This window comes from Rhinolophus sinicus, linkage group LG02 (assembly GCF_036562045.2).
Source record: "Rhinolophus sinicus isolate RSC01 linkage group LG02, ASM3656204v1, whole genome shotgun sequence".
Taxonomy (NCBI): domain Eukaryota; kingdom Metazoa; phylum Chordata; class Mammalia; order Chiroptera; family Rhinolophidae; genus Rhinolophus; species Rhinolophus sinicus.
This window is the reverse complement of record NC_133752.1, coordinates 175,826,021-175,838,243: the sequence shown is the minus strand read 5'-3', so window position 1 is coordinate 175,838,243 and position 12,223 is coordinate 175,826,021. Positions and strand designations below refer to the sequence as shown.

The following is a 12,223-nucleotide window of genomic DNA, read 5'->3' as shown; positions in this document are numbered from 1 at the left end:
ATATTGCCCCTTTTTGAGAGAGGAAAATGTAGTAAAGGAATAGATTTGGAAAAGAAAAATTAAAACTTTGGTTAGATATAGCCATTGAAATTGAAAGAGTTGTTTCTTATCATAAATATCAAGTATTAGTCTGCAGAAACAAACATTGATTTCACTCATCTTCCTTTATAGAAGAGGTTTTGGTAGGTGTGTTTTGCAAAATTCTAAATCTTTGAAAAGTTACTTGAACTTAAGTTATTTGATAGTTTGATGGTTTAGTGTGCCTATTACTCAATATATCTTTCTAATTTGCCTAATTGAGAACTTTCCAAAGAGTACGTTTAATTGGGTGACAACTGACTGAGTACCAGTACCAAGATAGAGAGAATTAACTACTCTATTGCTGTGATACTGTTTTAAATGAGGAACTTGCAGTATTGTAATGCCAGAAAGTACTGTTACCAATACCAGACTCTTGTTTTCCCTGGTCCTCCCCCAACTCCAGAAACAGGTTTCCAGCCTGTTTATACAGATAATAATGATTCTATATAGATATTAGGGACTCACCAACTCATTCAGGGGGTGAAAATTTTCATCCAACGATACAACACGAAACTTCACTGAAACAGAAATATTTTCCATGAGTCCCAGAAATCTTAAACTAGGTTGGTAAGACAAATTATTACAGAACAAGGATTACAGGACTTTTGACTGGGGAATAGGCAGGAGAAGAAGATCTTTCCTTTTGGAAGTTGTCTTAACTGTAGGCCTCTTTTTACCTGTCTGTCCTGGTTTGTAGATGGGTTTGTCTGTCTGGACAAAGACCAGGCTGTCTTCGTTTTTAACCGCCACTGTGGTCCGCCTCTTGAATTCTTGGGTTGGTCCTTTCACTTGGACAGTGAGGAACATTACCTCTTCACTGTGTGAAGATCTTGGGACCTGAAATACAGGTCCCAGGAGAGATCCTGAGAATCCATTCAGTCTTCCACGTTCCCTTCCCATCCCTGTTCCACTTCTCCCTGTAGATCTTGCCCCTCCTGCTTAACCTCACTCCCTCATTCTTACCAGGGAAAATTGGAATGGAAAGGAGTTACTTCTGTCATTTTATAAATGGGAAGAGAGAACACAAGATGAAGGAAAATACATCAGTAAGATCAGAAAAATCATACATGAGACTCACATCACCTTATAGATCAGCCAATACAGTCTCAGTTCAATTACATACTGAACTTTCCCAAGTCGATATGTGCTAAAAGTGCATGGTAGAAGCATATATTAAAGTTATGAGAAAGAAAATCACAATATTTTATTGCTACAGGTTATAAGCATTTTACATATGAGTAACACTGAAGAGTTATTGGATCATCATAATTTCTACAACTTTCACTCTTAGAGAATATGGGATGATGTATTCCTTTCAGCCCACCACTGAAGCTCATGTTGAGTATTGGCCTAATTTGCTTTATTAATATCTTCCCATTTTATTTTAAGGAGAAGTCACATTTTCCCTTTGTCTAGTGCATATTGCTTCTTTTACTGGCTAATAGGAATTTTCTTTGATCATTAAGTTGATTTTGTGTGTGTGTTCGCATTAGTAGTTTATTCATTTATGCTGTTTAGTAATATTCCATTTTGTGACTACATAATAGTTTTTCTTTATTAATTTCTAAGTTGATTTTTAATATGCTGTAAATATTTGCTTCCCATGGTTGGAAATTTATGCATTGCTTCTTAATTTCTACAGTTGGTTGCTACATTTAGATTCCTTCCTGAAGTCCCTGCCAGCCTCTGAAAGCCTTTTCTTGGCTGAACTCTAGATCTCTAGGCCCCTGACCAATAGAACTAAGTATATTAAGTCAGTCATACTCACAGTGAAGGAGACACAGTGGAATAAGTCCTTCTCGGCCACCAGGTCAGTGAAGAGGCTCCTATTCTCCCTGAGAGATTCCAAGGAAGCACTTACTGTCACCGTCTCATTCAGATGGCTCAGAAGGACGCAGCCCTTCTCAGGGGTCTCAGTGTGGAGCAGAGAGGGGACAAGCACCATATACTGTCTGGAAATGGGGGAGTCCAGTTAGAGGAGAGTGTAGGAGGAAAGGCATTTTTATCAACAGCACTGTTTCCTTCAAAATTATTGTTACTATCATTAGTTCTATACTAAGAGAAGACATTGATGAGTATAAAATTAATCTTTGTTGTTGAATGGCACGTATGAGAATTATTTCCCTGTTCATCATGAGTATCATGGCAGCGAACAGTTTGCTTGAAGTAAGCCTTAAATAGGTTAAAATTTGTAGGTATACCTTACTGTAAGGAACCCCAAAAATGTAAGCATCTGAACTCAAATAAAAAATATGCTAATTATATTTATTCATATTGTAAATCTATTTTACATTGGGATTCCTGTAAAAAGCAAACAAGCTTTCAGGTGGGACACTACAGAAACCAATCAATTTGCAGAACTTTCATTGAGTATATTTATATATTCAATAACCCTGTGAAAATGGTATGGCAAGTACTTGTTTTCCACTTTACAGATGTGCAATCTGAGGCTTAAAGCAAGTGAGTCTTTAGTTTAAAGTCTCAGTTGTGACAAGCAACTACTGAAACCTTAGTGTGTTACCTAACCCCGGATGTTTGCATTTTAAATATTTGCCTTTCAACCCATGACCAGACAATCGTTCCACTCAAAAATGGCCTTCTAGTGATTGAATTTTGGGTCTTGGTAACTCATGAGCAAAACAGAAACTTTCCCAGTACCCTCATATATAATTTTTTTGACTTGTAGTTTTCAAACATTTTTGCTCACAGAACTCTCAAAATAATTTTTAAATAGTATGTATTCCTTACATATTTTAAGGAGACATCTATTTTTTCTATCACAAGTATAAATAAGAGCAAAAGATATTATTTACGATGCTGTTTTAAGTTAAAACTTGTATTACTCTTGTGTAAGTTACCCATGGAATTTTAAATATCATAGTGATATGATATCCAATATAAATTATTTTTTAAAATACATCAACATATTCTTTTCATAATGATCAGTAATTTAACATCTTTTCTTTTTTTTCTCCTTAAACTTGAATTTCCATGCCACTAACCACACAGAAGTTTATCCTAAGATTTTTATGCTTCAAAATACTTTATGGATCACTCTTCCTTCTTTAATAACAAGTATATACATAAAGGTACATATGTATAATATTATATGTGGGTATATAAATTTAATTTTAACTCTTAAATTTAATGTGATGATAACATTATGAATGTTGAATATTTTCTTCTGGATTGAATTATTTTCAAAAGTCTTACTCATATACAACTGATCAAAACAAAGTAAATATATTACAAATTATAATTCATACATATTAGATATAAAATCAGAATACTTTTGAAGCACACTTTTAAAGAATGATGAGCTGTTTTTATATATTCATGGATGGATATTCCTTATTGTAAAAATTAAACAAGGCCTAACATTAATTCTGTTGCTATTTTTGGTTTGTGAAGATGTAAGTGACATGAAAAATTATTCACATAAAAGTAAATAAATGACAGATAAAACAATTATATCATTATTATCAGTTCTTGTAACACTTCTGCATCATATGCCCAAAATCACCCAGTGCCCTATTACCAAGAATGACTTCTAATTATCTATGAGCTGGTATTTCCTTTAGATCTTCCATCAATTTTGTTGAAACAAAGAATTTGTCACCAAATGATCTGCAAAAGGATTTTCTCCCCCATCCTTAGAATCCTTTGCTTTCTCAACATCAATGTCAATATTTCAAATTGTTCCTTTCTTTGGCACCCTAAAGATTTTTATACTCCAAGACAATGCTCCATGGTGATATCTGATTCAGGGAGAGGTCTGTCTTTCTTTTATTAAGTGAAAGGTGGACAATTAAGAAAGGGGAGGTAAGAAAAAATAAATAGCATGGCCTCAAGCAGGTTAATATGAATGTGAGGAACTGAAAATTTATTCCTTTAAACATATCAATTTCCAATGCCCCTTAGATAGTCCTTCTGTATCCCCAGAGAATTTAGAAATTCAGAGATCCAGAGAATTGGAAAAAAAAATTGGTTAAGAATAAGTGAAAAATGAATAAAACAGACTTATGAAATCTCATTATTGGAAGAGACCTTAGAGATAAGAAATTGATAGTATTATAGGAAAGAGAAATGAATAATACTGAGGAGAACCTGAAATAGAGGAAAGGACTCTTTTTTTTTTAACACTTAAAACTGCATATCAATGAATCAAGCAAGAGTTTATAACAGATATATAAAGTGGTTGCTGCACAGAGTATTCCAATTCAAAGCAGCAAAAAATAAGGAAAGGACTCTAAGTTTATGCTCTATGTGAAACTCACGGTTTTCCAGAGACTGATGCATTTGTAGGCAAAAAGACCAGCAGGAGGAGAATAAGACTTGGATGAAGGAGTTTGTCCTTCCCCATGCTGCAGGGTGAAGGGTCCAGAGGAGACCAGACTGTATTGTACCCTACTCCCTGCAGTTGGTCTGGTCCGAAGCATTCTTCAGAGCAACTGGGTTTTATATTGCTCTCTGAGCAAACAGGAAGTTCCACTCCCACAATGTGTCTAAACAAAGGAGAAATCTCTAAACTTTTCTGGAAGGGTCATTGCTCTCAGGGGCGTAATTACAGTCAAGGTTAATTCCTAGCCAGCTAAATAGAATTCCTGGAGGGATAAAATCCATATCCCATAAATGCTCACTTTCTCTGGGTTTTACTATAATGCAGCTAATCGGCTTTTCAAACCTTTTTCTCTCTTACTCTCCCCTCCACAAAACCTTTTATGCCTTTTCTCACATCTCTTGCATGAATAGTTAGTAAGGGAAGCTACAATTTAAGCAATACTGGACAGGCTCAAAATAGATTTTTTACTGCAAGTCAGTTAGCCTACCATAAATGTTGAAGTGGTTTCAGAATTCAGTAATCCTCTGTGGAAATGATACTGGATTAGACTAATAGGTTTTAGACTTTAGGGATATTACTGGATTGCAGGTGAAGAGCTAGGTCCTGGAAAAATGATAATTGAAAATATTTTCCTCTATTAAGAAAGAAGAGGGCAGGAGAAGTAGACAGACCTCATAAATAAGCTTTGACCTACTGTGCCTAACAGGGATCCCAGTTGCCTTTACCATCTACTATACATACCATTTTTGTTACTGACTTCTAAATATGCTGGTCCTTACCAATCTTTAGTAATATAAACTATTTCATCCATCCATTCAATCATCCATCTATTTGGTTGTCCTATGAGTATTTATTGTACCTAGTAGGGCTAGTATCATGCAAAATCATGGAGATGGAATGGGAGTTGGTACAATTGTGTAGGTGAGAGACGATGGTGTTTTGAACTAGGGTATTCATAATGAGTTTGGAAAGAGGCTGATGAATATCATATTTAAGAGGTAAAATTATAGTATCCACTGAATATATGAATGTGATGGATAAAGGATAATGTGCCTTTCAATTTTCCTGTCTGGTTACTGAATGAATTATGTTGCCTTTTACTGAGTGAAACAGGAAACACAGGATGGGAATAGGAGGAGGACAGAGAGCTGAGGGTTTGAAAGATAAAGAGTCTAGTTTTAGAAAGTGCTTGTGGGATATTCAAGTATTAATATTCATAGAGAGTTTAACATTTGCATTTAGAGCTTACAGCAGTGAGGTCTAATAGAAATAAATATGAGTCACCTATGTAAATTTGCATTTTCTGGTAGTCGCATTAAAAAACAAAAAGAAACAGATTAATTTTAATAATATACTTTATGTAACTCAATATATCTAAAATATTCTAATTTCAACATTTAATCAATGTAAAAATTGTTAATGAGATACTTTACATTATTTTTTTTGTGCTAAGTCTTTGAAATCTGGTATGGATTCTGCGCTTACAACACCTATCAATTTAGATTAGCCACATTTCAAGTTTTCAGTTGCTCATGTGGCTACTGGTAACTATATTTGACATAGTAGGTTTAGAGCAATGTTTTTCAAATATGGGTCACCATCCATAGTGAGTTATGATATCATGATTAGTGAGTCATGACCAAGGTTTTATGAAAAAAATAGTGGGGCAATTAATTTTTCTCTTCAAGTTCAAGCAGACAATGAGTTTTCATCAAACGTTTAAAATTACCCTCTTACATATTCTGATGTTTTAATTGTTTAATGTTTTCACTGTATTCCTGCAATTCTTTCACCTTGCACACTGCAGAAATGTCAACTTTTATTCAAAGTTTAAGTTGGCAATGGGACAGTAAACAATAGAGGAATAAATCAAGGGATGCAAATAAAAAAATATAATATAATAAAATAGAAAATACAGTGTATCAAACAGAAACAGTGAAAATATAGTGTATCAAACAGAAACAGTGAGTTTGGAAACATCTGTTGCACATAATTTCAGCAGAAACTGTTGGTTGTGTCCTATTACCCTTTCTCCAATTGTCTCTTTAGTGGTATAACTCCTGAGATTAAGCTAGGCACTGTCTAGCTAAAAACATTCATTTCTTTCTGGAAGTCGGTATCACATATGACTAAGTCCTGGTGAGTGGAGTATGAGTGGAAGTGATGTCGGCCACCTTCAGTTCATGACTTACAAAGGAAGGGTTAGATTCTGTGCTACTCCCTCTTCCTGACCGCTGGCTGGAATGTTGACATGATCACTGTAGTCAGAGCTTCTATCGTGTGGTCTACATAAGATGGAAGCCATGTGATGAGAAAGGCAGAATATCATGCATGACACAGTCTGAGTCCCTAAATCATCCAAAGGCCATTCTAGCCTATACTTTCACTTAAGGAAAAGTACTTCTCTTATTTAAGCTATTGCATTTCGAGATCTGTTTATTAGAGCAGTAAAACTTGTATCCTAACTAGTATAATTTCTCTTCCTTTATTACTATCTCTATCTGATCATCTTTATCCTTAACTGTGGCTGTCCTAGGTCACAATGTAAAAAATATATACTTTGTGAAAATATGATCACAGTATTACATTGTGAACTAATGAACAACCTTTGTTATTGTAGGTTAAAGTGAAAGCAATCTGAACACCACCAGTTTACCGAGATCTGGCCTACTTATACAGATTAAAGATTTATCAGCTTATTGGGAAAGCTGATGCCATGGAAATAGATGACAATACTGACATAGGATATGCTGATAAAAAGAGAAAGAGCCTAGGAGAGCACCTTAAGGAACACCAGTGTCTAAGTGATGGGCAGGGGCACAGAAATGGAACAAGAAGGGAGAGATAGAGATAGAGATAGAGCTAGAAATAGAGCTAGAGCTAGAGCTAGAGCTAGAGCTAGAGAGAGAGAGAGAGAGAAACAACCAGGAGAGTGTGGGAAATCTGAGTCCCAAAGAAGGGACAATTTTAAGAAAAGAATAGTCAGGAAAAGATTTTTACTAGTCAGAGTGATTGGGGCTTTATGCTAAGACATCAATGTTAATACGACATAAAATAAAAAAATAATTTCAAAAGTTTGCATGATTTTGTAATGTGTTAATTCAAAAGAGAACTTCAATTGTTCTTAAGAATCTAGACATAAATAAACACTTATTTGTAAGATTAGTTACTTAAAGTAGGAGGGGGACCAATAACATTAATAACATTCATTTGGTTCCTTGTCATAAATTGCAATGATGATAAGTAAAGATTGTTATGGCTTAAATCCCTGTCTAGTCATCTCAAATGCTACTGTGAAATCAAATAACAGGTTGAATGATCATTATTCTGCTGGATTTAGAGACAAGAAGCACATTGGAACCCAGCTGTTTCAGTGTCGGTAGGACAAACGCCTGATTGCAGCTTGTGAGGAAGTGAGAGGAATGTGAGGATCTGGAACCAATGTCCCAGAATTAGTCTGAAGGGGAGGAGAACGACAGGGCAGAGATGTTGAACTGAGAGGGAGGTTTCTTTAAGAGGAGAGAGAATTGAACAAGTTTAAATAAAGTGTTGCTTGTATAAATGCTGAGTGGGAGGATCAAATGAAAAAGGACAGGTTGGACATTGTGGAGTGAAAAGCGACAAACCCAAGAGAAAGGACTCTGAGGATGAGTGAGGTGGATGTATTAATAAAGTGGATGGAGGAGTTATCCTCAGGAGAAGTGACACCACTTCAATATAATCATAGATAAAGATAAAAGTTAGATCTGAAGTGCTCCTTTCACCAAGATAGAGCTTTCTCTTTTTGGGAAGAAGGAAAATGAGCTTGAGGGGAAAAAATTACTGGATCAGGTGTCGGGACACTTGAGTCCTAGTTCTTAGGCTGGGTAACTTGGCTGGTTAACTGCTCTGAGCCTCTTGCCAAAAAGTATGGGGATAATAATATGTGTGCTATCACCTTCATGGGGTAGTTTTACACAAGATGCTATATGTAACAGAGCTTTTAAAACTGTAAACCTGACTATTGGTGAAAATTAATTTATATTTTGAATCTTTATGAGTGAGGAAGAGCTCTGTTTCATACCTGGTCTGGGCCTTGGTATACGATTGCATCCAAATAAAGAAAGTTAGGTTACCTGAGTAAACAAGTCCTTGACAGAAAAGAGAGGATACAACTTGGACAAGATCTATACAACTCTGAAGGATTTAGCAAAAATTTACTGTTAGAAAGTTAAGGTGAAGGGGTAAGAGAGAAAAGAAAGAGAAAAGTAGAAAGGAAGTTCATGGAAAACAAAGTAAGGGAACAAAATGCAGGAAAACACATGCCATTAAGAGCAAAGGAGGATTCTTAGGAAATTGAGGAAAAAATAGGAGTCGGAGGTAAATGGGCCTTAATAAAAATAAATAGAAAAAAATGTTTTCCCTTGTACTGTTGTAGAGCTTGCCAGAAACTGAATGGATCATCTCCAAGAGTACCAAATGTTCCATTTAGTTCACTTTGGCTGAGAAAAGAGAAGGTTTAGGCTGGTGTAATTCCTAATAGTAATGATAATGAGGGCTATTTCAGACATTTCAGCTGGTTATATATTAATCACCATCAAAACCAAAAAGCTTGGTTAATGGCATAGGATATTTACTCTATCAGGGAGTGTATTTGCTTTATCTCTGCCTGAGTATCTTCGGCAAATAGGTATCCACAGAGATGTGCTCAAAGATCAGAGTGTTCTCATTTGTGCTATCTCATTAATACCCTTTTAAAATCTTAAATGAGAAAAATATTTGAATGTACAGAGATAAAAAGCATAATAAATCCTCAGATTATTTCTATTCAAACAATATGCTTGCTATGGTTTCTCAAAATTATCAAAGAGTTTAATGTTTTATCTTTTAAATTAAAATCCATTTGGTCCTTTAGTTTTGTAAAGTATACTGATATTCACACAAAATCTATTATGCTGGATTCTGCATTGTGATACAGAGGAATGAGTTTCTGACTTAAAACAGTTTACTACAAACAATAGCATTCAATGACTGTTCTTCCATACACATACTTTTGGGCATGTAAAATTATTTTTGTGTAATGAACCTGTACTGTGAATTTGCTATGTCAAAGAGTATATGCATTTAAAACTTTTTATAGATATCGTCACGTTGCCTTTCTAAATGACTGCCAGTTATCTTCTATCAACATGACTAATCCTTGAGGATTAGTGATGCTGAGCACCTTTTCATATATATATGTATGTCTTCTTTTGAGACATATCTATTCAGATCGTTTGCACATTTTAAAATCAGGTTATTGGTTTTTTGTTTGTTTGTTTGGCTTTGAGCTATATGAGTTACTTACATATTTTGTATATTAACCCCTTTTCAGATATATAATGCGCAAATACATTCTCTCATTCCATAGGTTTCCTTTTCATTTTGTTAATTGTTTCTTTTGCTGTGCAGTTACTTTTTAGTTCGATGTAATCCCATTTGTCTATTTTCGTCTTTGATGTCTGTGCTTTTGGTGTCATATCTGGGAAATCATTGCCAGTCAAATGTTTGGAAGCTTTTCCCCTTTGTTTTCTTCTAAGAGTTGTATTGTTTCACGTTTCAAAGTTAAATCTTTAAATCATTTTGAGCTGATTTTTGTATATAGTGTGAGATAAGGGTTTAATTTCATTCTTTTGCATATGTGAAAAGTTGGCATAAGTGGAGCAATTTTAAAATGGAGTTGGGCAGATATTCCAAAGGAACTGCATTATATGTTTTATTCCTGGAACCTTTGGAATGTTTAAAGTGGGCAAAATAACCTTTTGACTGGGCCAGCGCAGCATTGTCTTCCAAACAACTGTTTGTAAAGCTAACAGGAAAGCAGACTACCTGACTACTAGGGCTGATAATTATAAACATTCTCTAGAATTAGTGAATAACCATGTATAGCTAAAGAACAACGTAGCTTATTAGCATCAATAGAAATTCCTTTCTTCTACTTGTGTAATTATTTCCCTTCTTTTAAAAATAAACCCCCTTTGCCTTCACCCCATAATCAGAACACTATTTAGATTTCTGCCTGGAACAGTGCTTCCTGAATAGCTATTTTTTGATCTCAGATAAATACTTGTTGCCTGCCACTTTTTATTTTTAAGGTTAACACATGTGTAAGTCCAGTTTTCCCAACACCATTTATTGAAGAGATTATCTTTTCTCCATTGTGTATTCTTGGCACTCCTGTTGAAGACCGGTTGACCATATATGGAGGGGTTATTTTCTGGACTCTCTATTCTGTTCTATTAGTCTCTATGTCCTATTTTATGCCAGTGTTATACTATTTTGATTACTATAGTTTTGTAATATGTTTTTAAATCAGGCAGTATAATACCACAAGCTTTGTTTTCCTTGTTCAAAATTATTTTGACTATTTGGGGTCTTTTGTAGTCCCCAGTGAATTTTAGGATTAATTTTTCTATTTCTTAAAAAAATGCTACTATTGGGATTTTGATAGGGGTTACATTAAATTTACAGATCACTTTGGGAAATATGGACATTTTAACAATATTAATAGTTGCAATCCTTGAACACAGGGTATCCTTCCATTTATTTGTGTTTTTAAAGTTTTATTTTATCAATGTTTTGTAGCTCAGTATATAGATCTTTCACCTCCTTGGTTAAGTTTATTCCTAAGTATTTTATTTGTTTTGATGCCATTGTAAGTGGAATTGTTTTCTTAATTTTCTTTCAGATAGGTTGTTTTTAGTGTATAGAAGCACACTGATTTTTGTATGTTGATTTTATATCCCACAACCTTACTGAATTTTTTTTATTAGTTCCAATAATTGTGTGTGTGTGTGTGTAGTTATATATATGTGTGTATGTATATATATATGTATATGTATGTGTATATATATGTGTGTGTGTATATATATATATATATATATATATATATATATATATATACACATGATCATATATATATATACGATCATAACATCTGTAAACAGAGATAGTTTTATTTCTTCCTTTCTAATATGGTGCCTTTTACTTTTTTTACTTGCTTAACTGTTCTGGCTAGGACTGTGACCACTATGTTGAATAGTAGAGTAGAGAGTAGGTATCCTTGCATTTTTGTGGATTTTAGAAGGGAGTTTTCAGATTTTTACTGAGTATGATGTTAGCTGTGGGTTTTTCATAAGTTTTTTTTTTCTTTTAAGTGTTGGAGTAAGTTTCCTATATACCTAATTTATTAAGAGTTTTCAATGTGGAAGTGTTTTGAATTTTGTTAAATGCTTTTTCTGCACCCATTGAGATTATCATGTGATCTTTTATTTTTCATTCTGTTAATGTGGTGTGTCACATTGATTGATTTGTGTATCTTGAATGAACCTCACATACCAGGGATAAATCCAACTTGATTATGGTGTTCAATTCACTATGCTAGTAATTTTCTTTTTTCAGAATGTTTGCATCTATGTTCATCAGATATATTTGCCTGTAGTTTTCTTTTCTTGTGATGACTTTTTCTGACTTGGATATCAGGATGCGGCAGTGTGGCTAAATTCATAAAATGAGTTTAGAAGTGTTCCCTCTGCTTCTGTTTTTTAGAAGAGTTTAAAAAGAATTGGTATTACTTCATCTTTAAATGTTTGGTAGAATTTACCCATGAAGCCATCTGGCTCTGGGCTTTTCTTTGTTTGGAGGTTTTGGATTACTCCTTTAATCTCCTTATTCATCTGTTCAGCCTATTTCTTCATGATTCAGTCTTAGTAGGTAGTGTCTCTAGAAATTTCTCCATTTCTTATAGGTTGTACAATGTATTGGCTTATAATTGTTTAAATA

The 12,223-nt window shown here is 34.3% G+C and overlaps 1 protein-coding gene across 1 annotated transcript in view; it reads right to left on the bottom strand.

Annotated features, from left to right (window-relative positions):
• LOC109435550 (alpha-2-macroglobulin) overlaps positions 1-4,518 on the bottom strand; it is a 35,882-nt gene extending 31,364 nt beyond the window's left edge. Inside the window, exons 1-4 of the mRNA XM_019713491.2 lie at positions 4,359-4,518; positions 1,850-2,033; positions 759-918; positions 547-599 (exon numbers count right to left, since the gene is read on the bottom strand). Of these exons, the coding sequence (XP_019569050.2) occupies positions 547-599; positions 759-918; positions 1,850-2,033; positions 4,359-4,444 (483 nt within the window). The 5' untranslated portion in view covers positions 4,445-4,518. The remainder of the gene's footprint in view (positions 1-546; positions 600-758; positions 919-1,849; positions 2,034-4,358) is intronic.
• Between the last annotated feature and the right edge of the window lie 7,705 nt (positions 4,519-12,223).